The following is a 24,068-nucleotide window of genomic DNA, read 5'->3' as shown; positions in this document are numbered from 1 at the left end:
CAAAGTGAGTATATATACTCAGTAAGGTGTATGCACAGTCTACTATAAAAGAAACTCTTCTTTTTAGTGTGGAAGTGTACACAAAGGTTACCAGCTCAAGTGCTGATCCTATTGTCTGTATAGAAATTATGTAGATTAATATTACATAGGGATTTCTGCCATGGGGGCTGAAAGGTAAGGACTATATAGCCTAGAAGAAAATGACTACAAGCTTGGCCAAGATTAAGTGTGTTATTGTTGAATATAAAATAGGTTAATCATTACTTGAAGAGTTACACATAGTTGTCTAACGAAATCTTATTGTGAAAAACATACAATATATGAAAATCATTTCATTACATAACTGAAAACCACTTACAGTCAGGTTGTACATCGACTCGCAATAGCAAATCATCACCGATTTCAGCACTGTTTACTTCACGGCCATTAGCATTGGAAATTGTCATGATGCAGGTCGGAGGAGGTCCAGTATTTGCTATTGTTCCTGATGTTGTTATCATGCTGAAATACGTACGTATATTTGTCAGAAAGATATTTAAATGGTCATGTAGTTTAAAACATATTCTCAAAACAAAACGTGGTTATTTTATAAATAAGTAATTGATAATTTTATGATCGATATAATCTTTTTTTTTAACTGTAGCAAAAAATATTATTTTTGGAGATTTTTTTTTACAAAATTAGAACTAAATAAAAAAAATGTTGCAAATGGTGTATAAAAGAAAAAAAATTGTATTTGAAAATAGCTTATGCTAATTTATAATATGCTTCAATCATGCTTACCACCACATAATAATTGCACCCAGAAACAAAACGTTTAAAAATAATTATATTAATGCTATAACAAGCATGAATTCTTAAAAATCACACTTAAAGTTTCATATTACAATAAAAAAAAGTACAAAATATCATACATTTGATACATACCTTACATTAAAACCTAGAGTAATAGTCTTTTCTCCTGTATTGTATACACATTTGATGTGATATGCCTTAGCTCTGTAAGTCATCAACTTAGGATGTTTTTGAATAACTAAAATAAATGATGCATCACCCTAGGAAAAAAACAAAACAAAAATATCTTAAAATTTAACCATCCTTAACATAAATATGTTCTTGAACATTTAAATATCATAAATCAAAAATGATTCAATCTACTATGACTATTAATCAAACAATTTTCATAAAGTGAAACAACACAGTGATGTTGATTTGAATAACTTATTGTGTTAGCAGTTTTTCAGCTGATTTTTATTTATATATAAAGGGATGAATGCATACACTTTTTTAGACAAATCTGGTAAATAGCTAAAATAAATTATAATAAAATAAGTGAAGACTATGAAATAGGTATCAAATAGCCTATCCAATAAGTTTAGGTGTCAGATATCTAACTTTTTTTTATCCGTTTTATTACAAAGGCAGTTAGAGTGACTAAAACAATTTTTTCTTCATTATTAGAAGGTAAAAAATGGTAAATACATTTATATATCTTTAAACTAAACTAAAATCTTCTAAAAAATATCTTAAAGACCATTTAAGAAATATATGTAAATGTAAACGGGAAAATAATTATTTTAAGCATTTAAATAACACTATTTCAAATTTAAGAGTTTATTACACGTCATATTCCCTACATTCATATGTATTAGAAAACATGCATTAAACAAAATTTTAAAATCTGCAAATACAAACATTTTATAATTAAAACTACAATTATTATATCAATAAAACCAACTTAAAAAGTTATAATAAAATTGGAGGGGAAAATATATGCTTTAATATTTTAAGGGTTGAGAAAAGTACTTACATTTGTATGAATTAGACCACAAGTATTAAACAAAACTTTAAAATCTACAATGTCTCTTTCTCTGTTCCTCACAACTCTCCTGCACTCATGATCCTGGCTGTGACCTTTCACATACAGAACTCCATCAAATGGCTCCAAATCAACAGATACTTGGATTCCATCAGCCAAACAAACAACTGAAATTCAAACAAAACAATTTTATGAGGTTTAAATTTTGAAAGAAATTCAGTCATTTAGAGGTCTTCAAATTTTTCAATTGAAATTATTTTATTTACAGATCTCCTATTTTCACAATTAAAATACAGTTACTATATAGAGGTCTTAGTTTTTGAAATAAAATTTAGTTATTATTTGGTGATTTAATTTTTCAATATTGACCTAAATCACAAAAATATTTCAGATATATTTAGTTATAGTCAGACGAAATGAAATACTTATAAATATTATCAATAACACATAACTATTTTCATCTTAAAAGTTAACAGAGTGATCTAATTAATGTGACAAAAAATGTAAACATTAATAATTCTAAAAATATTTTTTGTAATTTTAAATTTTATAATGGTGCGAATCTAAAACTCATAGATTTCTATTCATAGTTCATGATGATTGAATAATACTTAAAAATTATTATTAATTTTTTTAAACAAAGAACACAAAAATATAATTTCGTTTTTTTTTGGTCAAAGAAATCGGAAAGAAATTTCAGAAAACTCAACTCTTTTCAATTGCAAAAACATTTTATGAGGAGCTGTATTTAAATTACTCTTTTTTCTTCTTTTAAAGAGATTTAGAATTTTAATTTTGTTTGTGTAAGCAGCAAACATAGGTAAAACATAATTTTTAATTATTTTGTTGCTCTCAATTTTTTTGAAAAAATTTCAAATTCAGAATGTTGCAATCGAATTTAAGCTATATAACACTGAAATGAAGAAAACCCTTACAAATATAGCGGTAGAAGAATATTGATCTTTAAACATATTACAAAAGAAAACATATAAATTAACTATAAAAACATACCAGACAGTTCAGTGAGTGGTGGCACTGTTCTTGTTTCTTCCTCCCCTATAACACGAAAATTAAAATAATGTAATTTCAGCTTGACTAAACAGTTAAATGTTACAAGAACTCAACGTTTTGCTTTAATAAAATTGATAGGTAAACGTGCCACATAGGCAAACAAAATATTGGACAGTAAAATATGATTAAAATGTAAACTATTGAATTTTAAAACCATATGCTCAAACCCCTGAGTATAAATACTTTTTTGCTAACTATAATTTATACGAACTACTTTTTTTGTATGCAGTTTAAATCTAAAATTACTTAATTAAGCAACATCTTTATTATACAATACCGATAATGATCAAAGAACAGACATAGTCTAGCCCGAATGAAAAAAAAATCAATATTTTAGATTGTGTTGTGTATTTTTATGACACTTGGACAAGCCAAGCACACCAGCCATTGGCCTTAGCGAATTGGGAAGGTGCGTCTTTCATTAGTCAAGAGAGCACTGATAGGGTGAAAGTACATCTTAGCTCAAAACTTCCCAGACAGATGGCAGCACCACTCATTTGAGAGGCCACTTCTACAATTTCGACATAGATATGAAGGGGAAGGAAATTTTCTCCAGATAGATATACCCATGGTACTGTTCAGCAACCAAACACAGGACTTTCGATTCAACAGGTTTTAAAACCATGTATACAAAGTCTACGATCAAACCCTCTGAGCCGGAGTTAGATTCTCTAACCTCTGGGTTACCACGGCATATACTTTATGTTTACATTTGACAATGACGTGTTTTAAATCTGAAATTTCGAGCAGTTTCAGGATATCACGAAGTACATTCGTATATTATTCTCTTTATTTCATATGTAAAATTGAGCTTAAAGCTGGTATAGATAAATCACTTCTTTGAAAATGAAAATTGAAATACCTATTTCATAGCAACCTCGACTGTGGTCATAAGGATCACCAACGTACAAAGGTGGACAACTGCATATGGCCTCGTGATCTCTTGCTGTACACACTGCTTTTTCTCCGCAGATATAACATGGACCTAAAATAGTGGAACATTATTCTTAATATTGTTCTTAAAACTCATACATAAGAAGATTAATTTGAATAATTTTACTTACTGACACACTGGCCTGTATTCAAATCACATTCTTTGTCTGACGGACAGTCTCTGTTTGATTTACAGTCATTGGTAATTGTATCACCTAGAGAAAGAACATAATACAATGAGATAGAATAATAATAATAAAACTTTTTAACACCGAAGAATTTTTACACAATTAATGAGATGTTATAAAACTCAATTAACTACAGTAATAAATAAAATGAAATAACACTCTCAATTTGGGTTAGGTTTGTAATAGTTTAATAATAATTTTAGTTTGTAATAGTTTTTATTTTTAAACGTATAAAATTTTGCTTATCCTAAAATAGATGTAGAACAAAATGTAACATTTTGACAAAGGATACTTTAGATTCATTGTACTTACAGCCTCTGATAACTGGATCTCCAATTGTGTCAGGTTTGCAATCACATCTGTAACCACCAAGGAAATTTGTGCAAATAGCATTTCTGGCACATGGATTTTCCTTACACTCATCAATATCTGTGAGAAAAAAAATTATATCAATTTTTAAACATAAAAAACTGCATTTTTCATTGTTTGCTAATATGTTATGTTACAAAACTACATCAATTTTAGATTATTTTATAAGAGATTTTACAAAGAAAACATCTATTTGTTGTATATGGTAGAACAAACATCTTGCACTAAAATGGCAGGTGAAGAAAGAACTTGTTTAAACAATCAAAAGTCATGCAGTTTTTTCTTTGAATGGTAAATTTGCATAGCTTGAATTAGCAAATTCATAAATTAGATGCTTGGATTTAAATGATATATAATTTTAAAACATAATCGGACATGATAACTCTTAGGTTGAAAGTTTTGGCAGTTTTTTTTTAAACATTTGACAGTTTTAGACATGTAAAGTTGTACTTTGAGAAACAGTCTTTCCTATGTAGAAAACCATTTTTTTTCCCATGATAATGAACAAATAGGGAAAAAGGGTGTATGGTAGAAAAATTTTCTCTCAAATTTTTTTCCATTCATAAAATAAAGTTAACATAACATAGTTATTTCATAATTACAAAAGTGAGAAAAGTTAAAAAATCCTTCATAGTTTTAATACTTAGGGTTGTTACTTCCTCAAGTTGAAGTATAGGTGAAGTATAATGTAAATTAGTTAGTATAGGTGAAATTAGCGTAGGTGAATTTTTTCCACTCACAAAATAGAGTTAACATAACATAGTTTTTATAATTACAAAAGTGAGAAAAGTGTAAAAATCTTTCATAGTTTTAATACTTATGGTCGTTACTTCCTCAAGTTGAAGTATAGGTAAAATTAGCATTCATATTTTGAATAAAATATAAGTAGCTTTTAAAATTACTTAATCAAAAAGTCACCTTGTCTCGTCTTTTTTTATTCAATCTAACCCTTTTTTAGACAAAAGTAATAAACACACCATTTCAATAAATATTTTTTTATTAAAACTGCTACGCATATTTGTTTTGCCATTGTTTTTTGCTATTATTTTAATTTAAGAATTTTTTAATGAAAAAATTACATTTCATAAAATTTCTAAGCGCTCGGCTTAAAATAGGTTAAGTAAAAAATTAGAATCTTTAATATCGAAATCGTGCAGTTATAAAATCCTTTTCTCAAAAATGTTTTTTCCCCCGACAGTTAAGCATATTTTTTTCGTAAAAATGACCTATAAAGATTCATTGTTTGTAGCACAAAAAGTTTTTAAGTTTTGCTAAACTCAGTCAAAATTTCCATACTGTTCAAACATTGTACAGCAACCTCATGCTAAATTATTCTTGTTATGATGTGATCGAGAACATGAAATAAAGCGGAAAACACTATTTATCAGGCTCTACTAGTTATACATAAAATTTATTTGAGAAAAGTTTTAATATTTAGTATAGTTTTTAATAGAAAACCAGGAAAATTAGTTGGTAAGTAGCATAATTTACATACCTCTGCAGAAACCATTTGACATCAGTTCAAAGCCTCTTGGGCATACGCAAAAACCTTCCTGGATGCCAGTATACAAGCACTCTTCATTGGTCGGGCATGGATTTGTTGTGGTACAGTTTCTGCTGGTTCCTGCAATATATTATATGAAGGATTTAGGAAAGTGTGGAATAATTCCTTCTCTAAGAATAATGAAATAATAAACGAAACATACTTAAGCAATAATCTCCTGTTCTGTCGTAGTTAGGCGGACAGCCACATTCTTTGCTATTTAAGCAAATAAGATTGCCAGGACAGGTGTAGTCTACACCGCATTCTTGAACTAAAGAGTAATAAAATATTTAAAAATTATAAATAAACCATGTTAATAATTACAAAGAAGAAAATGATGAATAGAAAGCACTTCAAAATTAATAAAAAAAGTAAAATATGTAAAGGAATATAAATATTTATGTTAATTCAGGTACTTACCATAAAAGCAGTTGACTTTTGGATTTCCTCTGTACCGTGGAGGACAAGTGCAAGTTGGTTTGTGGTTTTCTCCTCTGCAAATAGCATTGATTCCACAGGGTTGACCACGAGTACATACATCTGAGAATTGAAAAATATAATTTAAATATAAATAATATTTAAAGTTTCAGGCAAATATTATATTTTTTAAATATGCAGTTTAATATAATAAACAAACTTAGGCGAAGAATCATAGTAAAAACATTTTTATTATAAACTGTTTTATCGTAAACATAAATTTTAAATAGAAATGAGTAATTTAACTGCTAATTATTTTGTCTTGCAGTTACTAAAGTATATTACAGTTTACAAATTTTCTGCTACAAATACTGCTACTTATACAAATTTATATATTTATAACAAATCTAAATTTTTTTTTATTTAAGACATTTGTTGTCACAATATTCAACTATGATAATGAATATCCTGCAGAAGAATGTTTTAAAATATATTAGGCTATATATATGCAAAAATTCTTTAAAACAAAAAAAGAATAAGAGCTGTAAATTAAAAAAAAACATTAAATGTTTACTGGTGTTCTAATGGTGTTAATCACTTAACATTTACAATATATAGAAAATAAATACTTTATAAAAAAATAATTTTGAAATTTTGACGAGTGTTTAGCAATAATATATTAAAATATTTACCATAACATTGGCCAGAAAATGTTTCACAGGCTTCGTTGTACAGGCAATCTCTATCACTCTTGCAACCAGGCGGTTCTTCCCTTTCGCATTTTCCACCATATGGTTCACCCCTGAAGTCAGGTGGGCATTGGCACTCATATGAACCAGGCGTATTTACACAATGTGCAGAGTCACCACATAATGGATGTGGATGTTCTTGGCATTCGTTAATATCTTTAAGAATAAAAAAGAAATAGGTTAAAAAATATAAAAAAATAGACTGAAAATGTTGATAGCAATGTTAAAAGATTGTTATGTACTTACCAATGCAAACACCATTTGTAAGTAGTTTAAAACCTCTTGGACATATACAGTAGCCATTTTCACGTCCTGTGTATACACAACGCTGATTATCTGGACAAGGATTAGTTGTGGTGCAGTTAATGCTTGTCACTAAAAATAGATCATAGCATAAAATAATTAGATACATATTAGATAAGGGTATATTTTAAACAACACTGACATGTTTAGTAACACAGTTTATAAGTATCTGATAATATTATTTGATATTTTGCTTCTTAAATAAATATTGAGTGCAATTTGAAGTTGAATATGAGAAAAAAAATATTTTACACAATTGCATAAAATTTTTAAGTAAAAATGGAACAATGTGAAATAAATAATAATAGGATCAGGAAAAATGCATATAATACATAAATAGTTAAACAGGAATCAAAAATCCTCTATTAATTTTATAACTTTCAGTAATATTTACTCACATTTATATAAAAACAAAGTCACCTGTGAATGGTATGAGAGGAATTTTGAAATGATAAGCTTTAAATTAAAGATTAAATTTAAACGAAAAGAAAGATACTTACTAATGCAGAAATCTGATAAACGTTTGAAATCGCCTGGGCAACCACATGTTCCATCATTCAAGCAGAATAAGTTTCCAGGACAACTTAAATCATTCTGACATCCAGGACCAACTGTAAAAAAAACGTTTACCTTTTAATAATAGAAATATGAAGGAAAAATTATTATCCTTTACTAAAGATGGGTAAACTGAATTTAAAACTGTACTAATTTAGAATGTTTTATGAAAATCATTAGCTAGTAACATTAAAATTTAGTCAAGTTTCATATTACAGTAAAGATCTTTTAAAATAAACTTAATTTCAAAACTGCTCACCAAAATAGATTCACAAATTATTTTAATATTCTTGATACAAAAGGCATAATATTTAGCAACAGATCTTAAATATATATCCCAAAGTCTGGTACTGATTTAGGTCTTTCTGAAACAAAACTTATTTATGACCATCGTTGAACTGTCAACTCAATTTTTGGGTTTACGACTACTAATGTTCAATTCCGTAGCCTTGTAATTTTGAATACTCTATCCTGAAGGCAAGGGAATTCCTGGATCAAGTATTGGGAGAAATTTGTCTTCGTAGAGGTCTTTTTGGTGGAACTAATCCGCATATGTGTTACATCGAGAGGAAAACCATGAAAACCTTCAATTAACAAAAACCTCCATCGACCAGCTATCCCGGCTATCATAGAATCCAGTTCACCTCAATGGAAGGTGAACGCTCTATCCCCTCAGCCACCGCGGTTCTAAATAAAATTTATTGTAAAATTTCAAATCACTTTAGTGAATTTTTTACTCCAGATATAAGACTTATTCCAACAATTTTAACAAAATTTTATACTCAAGTCTATAATTTTATTCTCGGGTGGAATATAAAAAAAATCGGTTTCTTACTTGGATAACAGTATTCTAGAGGATTTCCTCTGAATCCAGGTATACATTCACACTGAGGACTATGATCAATGACACTGCATTTGGTGTTCCGACCACAAGGATTGCTTACAATGCATGGATCTATGGATGAAATAAATCAGTAAGTTGAGGAATGCAAAAAACACAAATGGATGGAAATGTAAATAATGGTTACGTACCATAACATTGTTCAGCTGCAACATCACAAGCCAAATGTGTTGGACACTCTAAATCAGATTGACAATATCCTTCTCTACGTTGACCTGTAAATATAATGTAAAAATTTAAAACTCATTTTTGGCTACTTTTCTTTACATTGTTTTCACTTCTCTAAAACAATTTATTGCTGCAGTTTAAGGAAACAAAGTGAAAATAAATGAATAAACGAAAAAAATAACACTTTAAAAAAAAATTAGAATTTTTGTATAGGTTATTTATATTTTTAGCAAAAATTCATTTTTTTGCTATATTTGTGGTTCAATAGCTTCATCATTAATATACATTTTTGCACATTATTAAAGTTTATATAAATTTTAATCAAATTTAGCAAAAATCAGTTATATTATAGTCATTGATCAAACAGTTACTATTAATAGAAATATTTCAACTATAAAATTGTGCGGTTAATTAAAAATTTCAATACCTTTTCCGAACTTTAGATTATTTTATAGATATCATTTCTCTGAATATAAATCAGTTCAATGATTTGAAATGGATCTACATTAAAAATTATAAAGCAATTATTTTATTGTACAATAATCATAATTTGTACGCAAATAAAAAAAAATTGAGATTGGACCTCATAATTATTCAACAATGATAGTTAGTTAGTTATCAAATAAAAGATAGAGAAAAATATTTTTGTTTTAAAACAATGATTATAATTATATTAAATTAAATAATAGGTATTTAACACTATAGAATATTTATTTTTGTGTTAAAATAAAATCTCACTCACAGCCAGAGCGGAATGGTTCTCCATAAGTGCCAGGTGGACAACGGCACTGATAGCTGCCAATAGTATTGAAGCATTGAGCTCCGGTACCGCAAGGGAAAGGACTCTGTTCACATTCATTTATGTCTAAAATAATTGTAAAAAATAGTCACACGAGGGTAGAAATAACACAAATATTACTTCATAACTTAACTTACTGCTTCATATAAGTTAACAGAGAGTTTTAACATATTTTTAAATAAAATATAAGATTATAAATAATACTTTCATAATTTAAATGTGCAGTTACTTCAATATTGTAAAATAACCAAGCTATCAAGAAACTAAAATTAATGTAAAAGAAATGGTGGTACAAAAAGTTATAGCAGATAAATAATTTTTTAAATATTGTGAAGTTCAGTTTTCTATGATATAACAAGTACTACTGTGAAATTTTTTAAAAGAAAACTATGCCAATTAAAATATATACAGATGTAAAAGTATACATTATTAATTATGAAAAAAGACCATTAATCATTAAGTTAAGAATACTAAAAGCATTTTTGGAGGCAAAAAAGTTCATATAACGAGCGTTTACAGAAATTCATCAAAATAAAACTCAATAAATAAGAAAATAAAGTAAAAAATGATCTGTAAAATAATTATTTATTTTTGAAGGTGCTGAAAATCAATTGAAAAATATACTAGACTAGAGAAACTGATGTTGCAAATAATAATAATATAATTAGTTATTTATTAATAATTACCACTACACCTATATTATCGATAATATCTTTTTATTTAAGTTTAATACGTATAAAATCATTTACTGATTGATCAATAAATATTATATTGAAACAAACCTCTGCATATTCCATTTGACATCAAAACATATCCTTTTGGACACACACATATACCAGCTGGATATTCTGCAGAGACGCACTCCTCGTTGGTCGGGCATGGATTTGATGTGCTACAGTTACGGCTAGTTTCTGAAACTAAACAGGCAGATAATGTTTTATTCTTCTCAATAATATACAGAATTTATGAAACAACTTAAAAATTATTTGGCATATACGAAAAACTAAAATTAATCTGTGAGTAAAATCAATAAACATTTTAACACCTTGAGCAGTTAAATAAAAAATCTTTGTCATTACCCTTCTCTACTTTTTTTCTTCTTCTTTTTACCTTAGAAATTCTATTAAACCTTACAAAAAGACTGAACACTCAGAAGGATACGTTTTACAATTACTAGGGGACTTTTTAAGATTAAAATAATTCTTATTTAATTGAGAAATTATGCATTATTTAATTTAAAAAAAATGTATCAAAAAAACTGCATGAATATTAAGATTTGAATAAAATTAACAAATTTCTAAAGAAAATAATTTAAATATAAAATGAAATCAGATTTTCAAAGTTAAAAATTCCAAGTGGGTGAAAATGCAATAAAATAAACATGGCAGCTAAATCTTAAAAAGGAATTCCGAAATAAAACTTACTGATGCAGAAAAATCCTCTTTGTTCGTAAGGTGAAGGACAACCACAACGAGTTCCATCCAAACATACAAGGTTGCCAGAACATGGGTTATGAGGGCCACAAGTCTCCACTGAAAATTGAAAGATATTAATTTTGAAAATAAAACTCTTTTAAAATATTTCATTAAGTAGAGAAATATATAGAAATGCTTACATATGCTACATTCAACGTATGGGTTTCCTGTTAGACCAGGAGGACAATAACATTCATGATGATGGTTGGCAGCACTGCATAAAGCTCCTCTTCCACATATACCAGGACGATTACAAACCTCTGTAGTATAAACATTTCGAAGTTAGTTTAAAAACTATAACACAGCATAGCTTTTATTAAGGTAGGTTATAACCTCAGGTAGTAGGTAACAAAAAAAATCACAAAGATTTTTTAAAAAAAAAAAAAAATTTTTTTTTTTTTTATTATTCCAGAATAGTGCTTATACAAAAAATTTAACTACCCACAGTTTTGCTGTTTGTTCATCAATAATAAATTTTTTTTAAGAAAAAAAAATTGGGGTTTATGGTTAAAAAAAAGAAGGAACTGTATATAATATGTAGACATACATTTTTAAGTATTCAATCAGGGTTCCCACTCAATTATTCAATGAAACCATATTTTATCTATATTTTTCAGCAGAAAACTCTGATTTTCTTATTTATAATGTCAAATATTCCAGTTTAAAAAAATATCATTTAAATGAAGATGGAAGGGTAGAAAAGCTTCACTGTACAATTTTTACAATAAATATTTGTAATGGACGCTAGAATCATTTAACTCGAATCTCAGTAATTGATTATTGTTGCTGACAATTCTAAGACTTAATATTTTCCAAGTATTGGAGTTTTCCAGGTTTTTGCAAAAAAATACTGCTTTCCTTGACGATTCCCTGATTTTTAGAATCAAAATTAAATTCCCTGACTATTCTAAGTTTACCATGAATCGTGGGAGCTCTGGCAGTACACATAAAAATAATTAATAAATAAACTAAAAAAAATAAAACTAATAACAACAAAAATGAAAAGAAAGTAAATTGAGAATTTAATATTAGTAATGAATTATAAATTTTTCCCCTTACCATAACATTCCCCAGTAAGTCTATTACAAGCTTCAATTGATTTGCAATCTTCATCTCGTCTACACATCTTTGGCATTTGACGACCTATAAGTTAAAATTAATTTGAATATTTTTTTTATAATAAAACAGTTTTTCTTACAATGTCTGTCAACACACCTACATTCACAATATATTAATAAAACAGCATATCTTGAAATAGACACAGAATGATATAGAATGAAATAGATACAGCACTTACATCCTTGTCCATATGGATCTCCATCTAGTCCTACAGGACAACTGCACTTGTAGCCACCAGGCAAATTGGAACAAATAGCACCCAATGCACAAGGACCACGACCTTGCAAGCACTCATTAATATCTAAGTAGAAAAATTGCACGTTACAATTTGCAATGCTATGAGAATGCAATGGAAATGATAAGCTTAGTTAAACAAAAAAAGATGTATAAAGTGAATTTCGAATGAACAATAATAAAATATATTACCTTTGCACTCATTGTTGACACATACATAGTTTCTTCCACAATGACTGTCAGCTTCACATTCATATTGAACTGTAAAAATTAAGAAGTAATTTGAGTTTGTATATAATAAAATATTAAAGTGAGTTATAAATAAAAAAAGCTATACAATCTTCTTTACTCATAATTAAAAAAACATAATAATATTTTAAAACCACAAATGTATTAAAGCAAAACTTAATCCAAGTACTCGAGTAAAAATTATTTGATTCTTATATTCATAAATCTCTACTTACTTCTAGTACACTGCCTCAAAGCATCTCCAGTGTATGTAGGAATGCAAGAACAAACAGCTTTATGATCGGAAGCATGACACTGAGTATTCACTCCACATATGCCACCAATTGTGCAAGGATCTTGGCAAATTCTGTTGACACAGGCCTCATCAAATGGACAATTGCTATGGGAACGGCATCCAGCTGAAAGATCGAACATGAATTATTTCACTGCAGCACTTCAATATCTAATATTATTAAAGTTATGGAGTTGTTACTTACGAACACATTCAGATTTGACACAGATCTGACTGACTGCACAGTCAGTATCCCTGCGGCAACCAGGTTCTGGTATGGGTTGACACGACACAAGAGGATCTCCGGTTAAATCAGCTGGGCAGCTGCAATGCGGTTGATGTCCCACTGGTGTACAATGAGAATTTTGTCCACATGCACCACTTAGATCGCATACACGCTGGCAACGACCGTGTAAGCAAGTTTCATCATAGGGGCAGTTTACATTAGAGCGACATCCTACTACACATCGGTGATTCTGACATATTTGGCCAAGAGAACAGTTTCTGTCAACGGTGCATTCTGGTAAAACAGGTATTCTACTGCATAATATATGAGGATTACCACTGTAGCCTGGTGTGCATGTACAATATCTATCATGATTGATAGCCTTGCAAATAGCATTCTGGCCACAAGCTCCATATATAGAACATGGATTCTGGCAAACATGGTTAATGCATGTCTCTTCAAATCTGCAATTTGCATCAGTCCTGCAGCCCTTGACGCATTTAGTATTTTCACATATTTTATCTACGGAACATTCTAAATCATGCTCACACTCAACATCTATCACAGCAACTCTGCATTCAATGTAAGCATCTCCTCTGAAATTGCTGGGGCATGTGCAGATTGGACGGTGGTTATCAGCATGACATTCTGCATTGACTCCACAACTGTTAGGTAACAAACACGGGTCTTGGCACTGGCGATTGACACAAGCCAAGTCACGTGGACAATTATTGTCATGGCGACAACCAGCAATGCAACGTGTGTTCTCACAGATGTAACCAACACTACATTCTCTATCCACTTCACATTCAGGTGGTATCCTCTCTTGTTCACACACGACGTTTGGATTTCCTCTAAATCCAGTTGGACAGGAACATTCTGGTTTATGATTGAGTGGTTTACAAATTGCATTCCTGCCGCATGCACCAAAGACACTGCATGGATTTTGACAAATTCTGTTGATGCAAGCTTCTTCAGATCCACAGTTTTCATCTGTGCGACAGCCAATGATGCACCTTTCATACACACAAATGTGGCGGAATGTGCATTGATCGTCTGTTCTGCATTCTGGTTCGTCAACGATTCGACATTCCACTCTGGCATCTCCCACATATCCTGGATTGCATGTACAAACAGGCCTGTGGTTATCTGCAAAACATTGAGCATTCACGCCACACACACCTGGTTGGTTGCAAACATTTTCACACCTTCGTCTGACACAGGCTGCGTCTGCTGGACACTGGTAGTCACTTCGACATCCTTCATAGCATTCTCCAGCCTCACAAATGTAGCCATCTCCACATTCTGCATCATTAATGCATCCTGTAGCTGGTTGACTTTCTACAAAATAGCAGGATTACATATTAACAAATGATTATATTTTATTATAAGAATGTTTGATAAAAAATTAGGGACTGAAAACTTACCACGGATGCAGCTTTTTTTAGCATCTCCAGTGTAACCTGGTTCACAAGTACATATCGCAACATGGTTGTTTGTATGGCATACAGCATTAGTTCCACAAGCACCAAAGAAACTGCAAGGGTCCTGGCATCTTTTGTTAATGCAATCTTTATCATAAGGACACGAATGATAAGTGCGGCAAGCATCAATACACCTGTTGTTTTCGCAAATATGGCCAGCTCCACAACTATCGTCAGTGTAACAATGATCAGGAGGCACTGGAAAGAGAATGCAAATTATGAAATATATTTCATAAGCTTAAAATTTTGAATAAAATACTCAATTATCTACAGTGAAAGGGAAAAACGATAAGAACTACAGTTTGTTAAACTTCCTTCTCCCAAAAATTCTTTAAATTAAATTATCTAAAGGACAACACAAACCTGGGAAACACTGAATATTTGGATCTCCAGTAAGTGATGATGGGCAAGTACAAATAGGATGATGATTATTTACTATGCATCTAGCACCAACACCACAGACATCTGGATAAGCACAAGGATTATTGCACTGTCGATTGATGCAAGCTTCATTGTACTGACAATCCTCATTTCTTCTACAGCCGTCTGTAATAAAGATTTCAAAAATTTTCAACTATAAAGAGTTTGAAGAATTACTATAGAACAAAAGAAGGCTGTCATGAAATCATTTCATTCATAGCAAGAAATTAAAAAAGAATCCACGTTTTATTTGTCAATACTATTGCAATTAGTTAATAACCATTTCTCACCTAAGCAATTTCTTGATTCACATATTTGAGATGAGCGACAATCAGAATCTCTGCTACATCCAGAAGTCAGGTTTCCTGGTACTATTTAAAAATGATTATAATTAGATACATAATATTCAGAAAGTAAAAATAAATAAAATTATTGACAATGTTTCGTTAATATAAATTAAGCAAGAAAGACATACTTTATTTTTTAATCATCAAACTTAAAACAATATAGTTTCGATATTCTGATTTCTTTTTCTGATAAAAAGTAAAAAGAGGTTCCCTACAGATATATAAATCATAATATTTTAAGGCTCTCAACTTGTATTTTTGCCATTAATAAATATGTATATAGGATTATTTTTAAATGCATTGAATTATTTCACTTTTGTGGCAACATTTTTTGACAAACAAATAAATAAATATTTGAAGCATGCCATGCTATTTTTTAAAGCAATTCAAAGTGTTTCTGAAAGATGCATTATTTTCCAATTAGTATTTCCAATATATTTAATTGTTACTGCAAAAATGAAAGATACCTAAAAATGAAACATTCTGAAATTTGTATTAAAACTTAGAATTATTTATTATTGCACTTACTTTGGTTGCATTGATCATTTGGATTGCCCTGGAAACCAGGTTTGCATGTACAATATGGCCGATGGACGATGGGTCGACAATCTGCATTTCGGCCGCAGGGATCTTGCACAGTACATGGATTCAGACATCTGCTGTTTACACATGCTTTGTCAAATGTACAATCTGAATCTGTCCTACATCCAACTGGATAATAAAAAAAGATAAGTCCATAAGATACATAATGTGGAGAAACAAGAACTTCATACCAATGACGATAATCGCAAATTTCAACTTACGTATGCATTTTGTGCTTTCACAGATTTCACCAGTGTGGCAGAAGGAGTCAGAGCGGCATCCAGTGACAACTAAATTAAATAGAAATGCAATGAATATCAGAATAAAATGTAGTAAATGATCAAATAATAGTAAAATATCTGAATTTTTATTGGAAAAAATTCAACTAAGTTTAAAACTACTCTGAAAAGCAATAGCTGCTTTTAACTTGAAATATTAAGAATTTATGATTGCATAAAAAAATAAAATGATTTTTACACTAGAAATAAATTATATTTAAAAAATATTCATGCAATAATAAAATTTTTTTATGATGTATAACATGAGAAAAAAATTAAAACAAAGGTGAAAAAAACCCCAATATAATTAAAACTACGTTATATTTAGCCTCAGCAACAATAATGCATTTCAATAAACCTTGAAAATTAAGCTTTTTTTTCAAAAAAAAAAGAAAAAAAAAAGGAAAAGCATAAGAGCATTATGAGGTTAGAAAATTGTCCAAAAGTAAAGACTAGTTCTCAATAATCTACTGAAGTATTTTCTCATTGTAGCTATCACTTATGTCACAAGAATTTATAATTGATTTTGAATAAAAAAAAACTACTTTATAATATATTATGATTTCTAACTCATCCTAAAAAAAGAACTTGGAACAATTTTTTCCTTAATTAACAAAATTAAATAAAGATGATTTCAACCTTCCATTTAACATATTTAGAGATATTAAAAAAAAGAAAAAGAAAAAAGAAAGAAATGATAACAAGATGGCGTCATTTAAGGCTGAAATATTGAAGTGCTTGTTTGATAATTTACATGAAGAGTGTTAACTGTGATATTTAAGTGAGTATACGCACCTATGCACTGTGAGTTTTCGCATATTTCACTGGGAGCACATTCGGAATTGTATTGGCACTTTTGTTCCCGATCTTCTGGCAGGCAATGAACTTTGGCATTTCCTTTATGCTCCTGTGGGCAAGTACATTCAGCTTGGTGGTTATGAGCTCTGCACAATGCTTTTAAGCCACAAGCACCTGGTCGACAAGGTGTGTCACATCGTCCCTGGATGCATGCCTTATCGTCTGGGCAATGCTCATTGTAACGACAGCCCTCTGAAAAATAAGATTCCATATCAATAAATTGAATAATTAGTGTTTCAAATTACAAAATTTTTTCCTTTGAGAAAAAAATGCATTTATTTGTTAGAAACAAAACAAAACGTAAAATCGAGTATAAAAAGCAAAACTTTTTCAAAATTATGCAGAAAAAAAAATGAAGATTTAGTATTAGAAAAATATAAGAATACGTATTAACTCTTCAATTTTTATGAAAATTCAAAAGATATGTATAGGATCGGCAAGGATAAATATTTAATTTTAAATCACTCCAATTAGATGTATGAAAATTAATGAGAAAATCAAAGCAAAAATTTTGATACAACATACAAGGCTATTTTTAGATGATAGTACCTAAAAAAATAATAATTCCTAATTTCATAAAAAAAAATAATTTTTTTTTTGGTATGTAAAAATAATGTTACATATTGATTGTCTACTTGCAATAAAACTACAATGGAAATATATCAGATGAATATTAAGTTGAAAATGGTTTCTGTCATAGATACTGAGGTTTATTACAGGAAATGTAATTCCAATAAGAAATAGATTTGTAATGCATCAATAATGCTTAGAAAAAGAAAGAATAGCATACTCATTAACTACAAATTAGAAATAGCATCTAAATAGTATTAAAATATGTATTTTCATGAATAAGGCCAATTAAATACACCTTATAGTTATGTATGAAAACAGAAAAATTAATTACCTAAACACCTAGTACTGATACAGATCTTTCCTAGTACGCAGTCTGTGTCAACATGACACTCTACCTGATCTGTAAAATAAATGCATAAACACTATTAGTCAAATTACTATTGAGTTAAATATATATTTATCATGAAAATATTCAAATTGATCTTATTAGTAAATCAGATCTTATTTTTGAATAAATTCTATTTTAACCCTTTAGTTCAAAAAGTTGAACTCACTTGGTCGGCACAAAACTTTAGCATCCCCACCGTGATCTGGCGGGCAACGACAAAGAGCGGCATGATTGATAGCTCTGCATTCTGCATTGATACCACATTTACCTGGTTTGCATGGATTTTGACATTGATTTTCAAAGCATTCTTGCGTGAATCCACAATCACTGTGACTGCGGCATCCATCTACAAATAAAATTTGAATTCAAATAAACATAATAATTCAATGTGTATCAAAATTACACAAATGGTTATGCTTCATCATGCATAAATGCATGCACACTTATTTCTATAGTTTGATAAGAAATACTCACATAAGCATTTAGTATTCTCACAAATCTGTCCAGGATTGCAATCATTGTCAGAAGTGCAACCGGGCACAACTGCAAGAAAAATAAAAGTTACATTTTAGTACTAAAAAGCACATTATTAGTAATAAATGCATGTGAATTATGCAGATTAAAATTAGTTAGTGTGTTAAAAATCTTTGCGTATGTGCAATATTTTCCATTTAACTCAATGAAGTATTGTCAGCCTGGATCATCAGGTTCAGTAAACTTTTGGATCCCGGATTTCTAATGAGTATACAAGCTAGCCAAGAGCTTTCCCAAGAACACTTAGTATGCAATTTATTGACCACAGAAGGATGAGTGGACCACAGGAAAATCACTTATGTTGGCCGTTTTGTTGTCAAATAGCTGACCAATGCACAACTTAACACTCATTAGGGTAATAAGTGCATATTTAAAACCAGTTATGCAATGCAGTATAAATTGTATATAATAAAAGTATAAAAGGAATTTAAAAAAATATGGACATTACCTGAACATTTTCCACCAAGGCAAATTTGTCCAGGATTACAATCAGTATCTCTGCGGCATTCTGGTCCAACTGTAAGAAATAAAGATTATTTTAATCATGAGTTGGATGTATAAAAAAAATATGTAGTTAGATTTTTCTAGATTCAAGAACTTACTTGCTCTACATTCAATTTGTGGATTTCCTGTATATCCTGGTAAACAAGAGCATAGAGCTCGATGGCTGAGGGGCTCACATCTAGCATTTGGCCCACAAGCTCTTGGTAATGCGCAGACCCGCTGACATTGAGAGTTGTAACATCCCTCGTCAAGGGCACAATTTTCATCACTGCGACAGCCAACTATAAATTGTTTACAAAACACATTAATTTGCTTCACAGTTATATTGTAACAGTTCTGAGTTATAGTTAAAGGGATCCTAGTTATTATTCATTAGTACTTTTTTTAAAACACTTAAAGTAATTTTCTTTTAGAAACACCAATATTGTTAAAAGAAATTGAATTCTAAAGGAATATTTACATCTCCATCTAAATCGTAATTTTTTTTTTAAATTACATATAATGATCAATTTTAAGCAGTTGAACTTTCTGTACTTTACGTTAAACTTTCATTAATTCAGAGTAATTTGTTAGTGAAAATGATAGGAAAAAATTTAAAGCTTTAACATTTAAACAAATTTTTAAAACGAATTCATCTTTTTCCTAATATATATTTTTTAAACAAACAGGCCAATTTATGAAGAAAAAAACTATGCAATAATATTAGTGAAAAGCTAATTCCGCAGCACTCTACAATTTAACAGTTTAAAGAAAAGAGTTATCACTGACCAAAACACTTATTTCTCTGGCATATATGTCCCAATAAGCATTCATTGTCTTGACGGCATTCAATATCATCTACAAAAGGAATGAAGAGGCAATTAGTATACTTAAAAAAATTAAAGCTCTTACAAAACGAAACTAAATTTTTCTCTGAAAAAAGTCACTAACACAAATTTAACTATTTAATAGAGAAATTCATGCTACAGCATCATTTTAATACATAATAATTAATTATTTAATACACAATCACAATCTATATGCAATGAACTTCAATGCATAAGAATGCAACTGAATTTAAATCAAAATAGATTTTACTGACCTTCACAACGCTTGTTGATGCATACTTTTCCAGGTAAACAATCAGCATTGCTTTCACACAATCCTTCAACTATGAATAGAATCATGTTTAGTTTTAATAACAGTGAATAATGAGCAAATAGTAATGAGTATTTCATAATCATTTAAGTACTAAATGATGCCATTCAAAGCTTACTTTTTCTGCATTCAATGATGGAGTTCCCTGTATATCCTGGAGGACAAGAACACTCAGCTCGGTGAGCGGTTGCGGCACAGATAGCTTTCAAACCACATGTATTACTGAACATACACAATTTCTGGCACTGTCTACTGATACAGACCTCATCACTCAAGCAACCACCATCAGATCTGCATCCCACTATAAATATAATAATAAACTTTTAACATGAACTGCTAAACTTCAAAAATAGCATAACATCAGATTATTGTAACTACTTAAAAAATTTATAAGGAAAAGTGTCAGAATAATTGTTGTTGTTGTAGATCATTAAGGCACTGAGGGTGTGATTGTTCTTGTTCTCCAGTGGCGCCATCTATGGCAAAGAATTCGACTTCTGCCACACCCATATTTCACACCCGTTTATAGGGCAGACCCATTCATGACTCCATAGATTGTAATTTTGATCTAAACCAGAGAACGATCAATCTCCAATACAGTACCACCAGAAGTAAAATTTGTTATGGGAGCATGGAGAGCTTTGTGACCAGGCAGATTTAAAGTGCACCAGTCACCATTTACTACAAGGAGTGTCTTCGGCGGGCTGGATTTGAACTCCTGTTCCATGAACATAAAATCAGAATAATTTTGAAAGGCAAGTAAAAAAAAAACAGATAGTCAAAAAAGACAGTTAGGCACAAAAAACAATCAAAAAAGTATCTTTAGTTACAATCAGTCGAAAGTTAATATTATTTGCAATTTTTATGAATGATAATTTTAAGAAAAATCACACATATTTACCCAAGCATCGATAATTCTGGCAAATCTTTCCATTTCCACAATCTGAATCAATAATACATTCCACTCTCGAGCATTCTACCCTTGGATCACCAGTGTGTTCAGGTAGACACGAGCACAAAGGTCTATGGTTGACAGGCTGGCATTGAGCCTTTGTACCACAAGCTGTAGGACTAGCGCAAGGATTCAAGCACTGGTTGTTAATACAGGCTTCAGTAAGTGGACATTCAGCATCCCTTCTGCATCCAGAAACACACTGTCCATACTCACAGATGAAACCAGTGGGGCAACTCTTGTCATTGGTGCAGAAAACACTGCAGCGCCTCTCCACACACTTCTCGTTGTCAAGGCACTCGTTGTCACTGCTGCAGGTGACGCGGCAAATGGTGTCCTCACAGTACCGCCCAAGACCACATCTGTCATCAGCTTCACATCTTTGAATTTCTCGATCACATTTGGTAAACGCATCCCCGCTAAGCCCTGATGGGCAAGTACAGTGTATAGAATGGTTGATGACATCGCAGTTTGCATTAGTACCACAGGCAGTTGGACTGTCACAAGGATCTGGAAAATTGCAGTTATTTTAGATCACGTAGATTAGCATATAATTATTATCAGTCGTTTTTAAGCCATAGTATTGTCTATTTACCTATGCATTGGTTGTTTATACAGGCTTCGTGGAATGCACAATCAGTGTCAGCACGGCAACCCACTAAAATCAAACAATATTTTGATGAACAACACAGATTATATTGAAAATAGCTTAATTATGTAAGCATTTAACAAAAATTAAGTATTCAGATATCTAAATAATCATTCAAATCTAAATTTACTCTTTATAAGTATTTAATTGAAATTTTTTAAAATTGTAAATATCTCAGGCAAATTCATGAATTTAAATTTAAAAAACTGTTTTTGTGGGTAATCTTTGTATACATATAAATATATAATAGTTAAAGTGAATATTATTAATCAAAGGTATTAGAATGGTCACATAAATATGCTTGCTTTAAAACTAGATACAATTATCTGTAGTAGAACCACTTGCCAATAGTGAGGTATTTATCAGCGCAAGCACAAAATTTTAAGAACTTTTCCCAAAAAAGTATATATTTGTGTTAAATAGTGAAAATCATTATAAAGCAGAAAATGAATTTTGAGAAACTAGTTACCTCTGCAGAAGTTTTGTTCACATATCTCTCCTGAGTAACAATCCCTGTCTCTCAAACACTGCACATGGCAACGATTGTCAATACACTTTTCATTCACAGCACAGTCACGGACACTACTGCAAGGCACTGAAATTGATAGAGATTAATGTAAAAAAGTTATTTCACTGATATTAACGCTTAGCTTACAGCTTTAATCGTTTTGTGTAATTTCGATGATATTCTCTATAAATGATGCAGAATTTCAATGATATTCTTTACTTACTTCTGCACTGTCCATTATGGCAGGTAAGTCCAGGAGGACATGGTTCATTGATGCAGACAATTTGAGGCCTTATACACCCAACATTAGCATTCGGCCTTCCAACAAATCCTTCTCTGCAGCTGCACACAGAACGGTGGTCACTGACTCGACACTCAGCATTGGGACCGCATGTCGCGCTTCCCTCACATGGATCTGAAAGTTATTATTTTTTTTACATTTCACTTTTTAATTATAATGCATTAATTTAATACAGTAGAGTGCCAATTATCTGGATCAAAGCCGAACCAAGTAGGAAAAAATCTGGATAACAACACAATTTTTTTTAAAAACAACTATAAGAATGCTCTTTACACCTTTTCCAGGCTTATGACTGGCAATTGTAGTATAGTTATGTAGGCAATTGTGTCCATTACAGCACACTAAAAGATGGCATGTTTGAAGTATGAATTTTTTTTATTTTATTTTAAACAAAATGTGTTTCAAAACTGAGAGAGAGCATTTCAATTTCAACCACTTCTTTCTAATTTCTGGAAAAAGAAGAAATATGCTCCCTTACTAAAAACATCCCATCAGTTCCTACCCACATTTAAAACTAGAGAACAAATGAAAGATTATTTTCAAGATCACCAAGGAACAAAGGAAATCCCTTCAGATATTCTGAAAAAAAGAAGCATTTCAGAGAAAAAAATTTTGTTTGAAAAAGTCCTCGACCACGGTCCTCGACCTGGTAAATCGGCATTCTACTGAAGTTACAATCAAAACACAGTTCTATTCATTTCATATACACTCAAATTTGTTAAATCATTGTAAATTTTAATTAGGATTTTGTACATTAAAAAACATTGTTAAACATACCTCTGCACTGGTTGCTGACACATGCAAGATGGTCCGGACATTGATCATTAGATCTACATCCAACTGAAAAGGCATTTAAAACAATACATTAGAAAAAAAAATAAAGATGGAGGAATGATAGTAATAGAATTTTTTTAATATAATAAAAAATTCTTAACTAAATGAAAATATAGTAAATGTTAAACAAATAGTAGAAAGAATATTCTTTTTCTTACCTTGGCAATGATTTCTAATGCAAATTTCTCCATTTTGACAATCTGGATCTCTTCGGCAAAGTACTAATGTAATAAAATAAACAGAAAATTAATATTCGTGGTCCACTTGTTCACTTTGTTGGTTACTGATACTTGAGATTATAAATAAAATAAAAAGGAATTTATAATTTAC

At 30.3% G+C, this 24,068-nt stretch overlaps 1 protein-coding gene across 1 annotated transcript in view; it reads right to left on the bottom strand.

Annotated features, from left to right (window-relative positions):
• The window catches only part of LOC107454206 (uncharacterized), a 172,926-nt gene that overhangs the window by 3,943 nt on the left and 144,915 nt on the right, over window positions 1-24,068 (bottom strand). The window contains exons 94-137 of the mRNA XM_043042470.2: window positions 23,897-23,959; window positions 23,682-23,744; window positions 22,827-23,018; window positions 22,565-22,690; window positions 22,042-22,104; window positions 21,396-21,956; window positions 20,613-20,795; window positions 20,439-20,507; window positions 20,126-20,194; window positions 19,456-19,638; window positions 19,302-19,370; window positions 18,794-18,862; window positions 18,486-18,665; window positions 18,263-18,331; window positions 17,296-17,550; window positions 16,444-16,512; window positions 16,169-16,351; window positions 15,584-15,664; window positions 15,237-15,419; window positions 14,817-15,071; window positions 13,369-14,730; window positions 13,108-13,290; window positions 12,836-12,904; window positions 12,588-12,710; window positions 12,350-12,433; window positions 11,431-11,550; window positions 11,240-11,347; window positions 10,598-10,732; window positions 9,759-9,881; window positions 8,980-9,063; window positions 8,783-8,902; window positions 7,893-8,003; window positions 7,336-7,464; window positions 7,033-7,245; window positions 6,344-6,463; window positions 6,087-6,194; window positions 5,876-6,004; window positions 4,324-4,440; window positions 3,955-4,038; window positions 3,753-3,875; window positions 2,831-2,875; window positions 1,811-1,986; window positions 928-1,055; window positions 359-501 (exon numbers count right to left, since the gene is read on the bottom strand). Of these exons, the coding sequence (XP_042898404.2) occupies window positions 359-501; window positions 928-1,055; window positions 1,811-1,986; window positions 2,831-2,875; window positions 3,753-3,875; window positions 3,955-4,038; window positions 4,324-4,440; window positions 5,876-6,004; window positions 6,087-6,194; window positions 6,344-6,463; window positions 7,033-7,245; window positions 7,336-7,464; window positions 7,893-8,003; window positions 8,783-8,902; window positions 8,980-9,063; window positions 9,759-9,881; window positions 10,598-10,732; window positions 11,240-11,347; window positions 11,431-11,550; window positions 12,350-12,433; window positions 12,588-12,710; window positions 12,836-12,904; window positions 13,108-13,290; window positions 13,369-14,730; window positions 14,817-15,071; window positions 15,237-15,419; window positions 15,584-15,664; window positions 16,169-16,351; window positions 16,444-16,512; window positions 17,296-17,550; window positions 18,263-18,331; window positions 18,486-18,665; window positions 18,794-18,862; window positions 19,302-19,370; window positions 19,456-19,638; window positions 20,126-20,194; window positions 20,439-20,507; window positions 20,613-20,795; window positions 21,396-21,956; window positions 22,042-22,104; window positions 22,565-22,690; window positions 22,827-23,018; window positions 23,682-23,744; window positions 23,897-23,959 (7,122 nt within the window). The remainder of the gene's footprint in view (window positions 1-358; window positions 502-927; window positions 1,056-1,810; window positions 1,987-2,830; window positions 2,876-3,752; window positions 3,876-3,954; window positions 4,039-4,323; window positions 4,441-5,875; window positions 6,005-6,086; window positions 6,195-6,343; window positions 6,464-7,032; window positions 7,246-7,335; window positions 7,465-7,892; window positions 8,004-8,782; window positions 8,903-8,979; window positions 9,064-9,758; window positions 9,882-10,597; window positions 10,733-11,239; window positions 11,348-11,430; window positions 11,551-12,349; window positions 12,434-12,587; window positions 12,711-12,835; window positions 12,905-13,107; window positions 13,291-13,368; window positions 14,731-14,816; window positions 15,072-15,236; window positions 15,420-15,583; window positions 15,665-16,168; window positions 16,352-16,443; window positions 16,513-17,295; window positions 17,551-18,262; window positions 18,332-18,485; window positions 18,666-18,793; window positions 18,863-19,301; window positions 19,371-19,455; window positions 19,639-20,125; window positions 20,195-20,438; window positions 20,508-20,612; window positions 20,796-21,395; window positions 21,957-22,041; window positions 22,105-22,564; window positions 22,691-22,826; window positions 23,019-23,681; window positions 23,745-23,896; window positions 23,960-24,068) is intronic.

The sequence above is a fragment of the Parasteatoda tepidariorum genome, chromosome 5, assembly GCF_043381705.1.
Source record: "Parasteatoda tepidariorum isolate YZ-2023 chromosome 5, CAS_Ptep_4.0, whole genome shotgun sequence".
NCBI classification, from domain to species: domain Eukaryota; kingdom Metazoa; phylum Arthropoda; class Arachnida; order Araneae; family Theridiidae; genus Parasteatoda; species Parasteatoda tepidariorum.
Note: the sequence above shows the minus strand (reverse complement) of the source record. Positions and strands in the feature narration are given on the sequence as shown.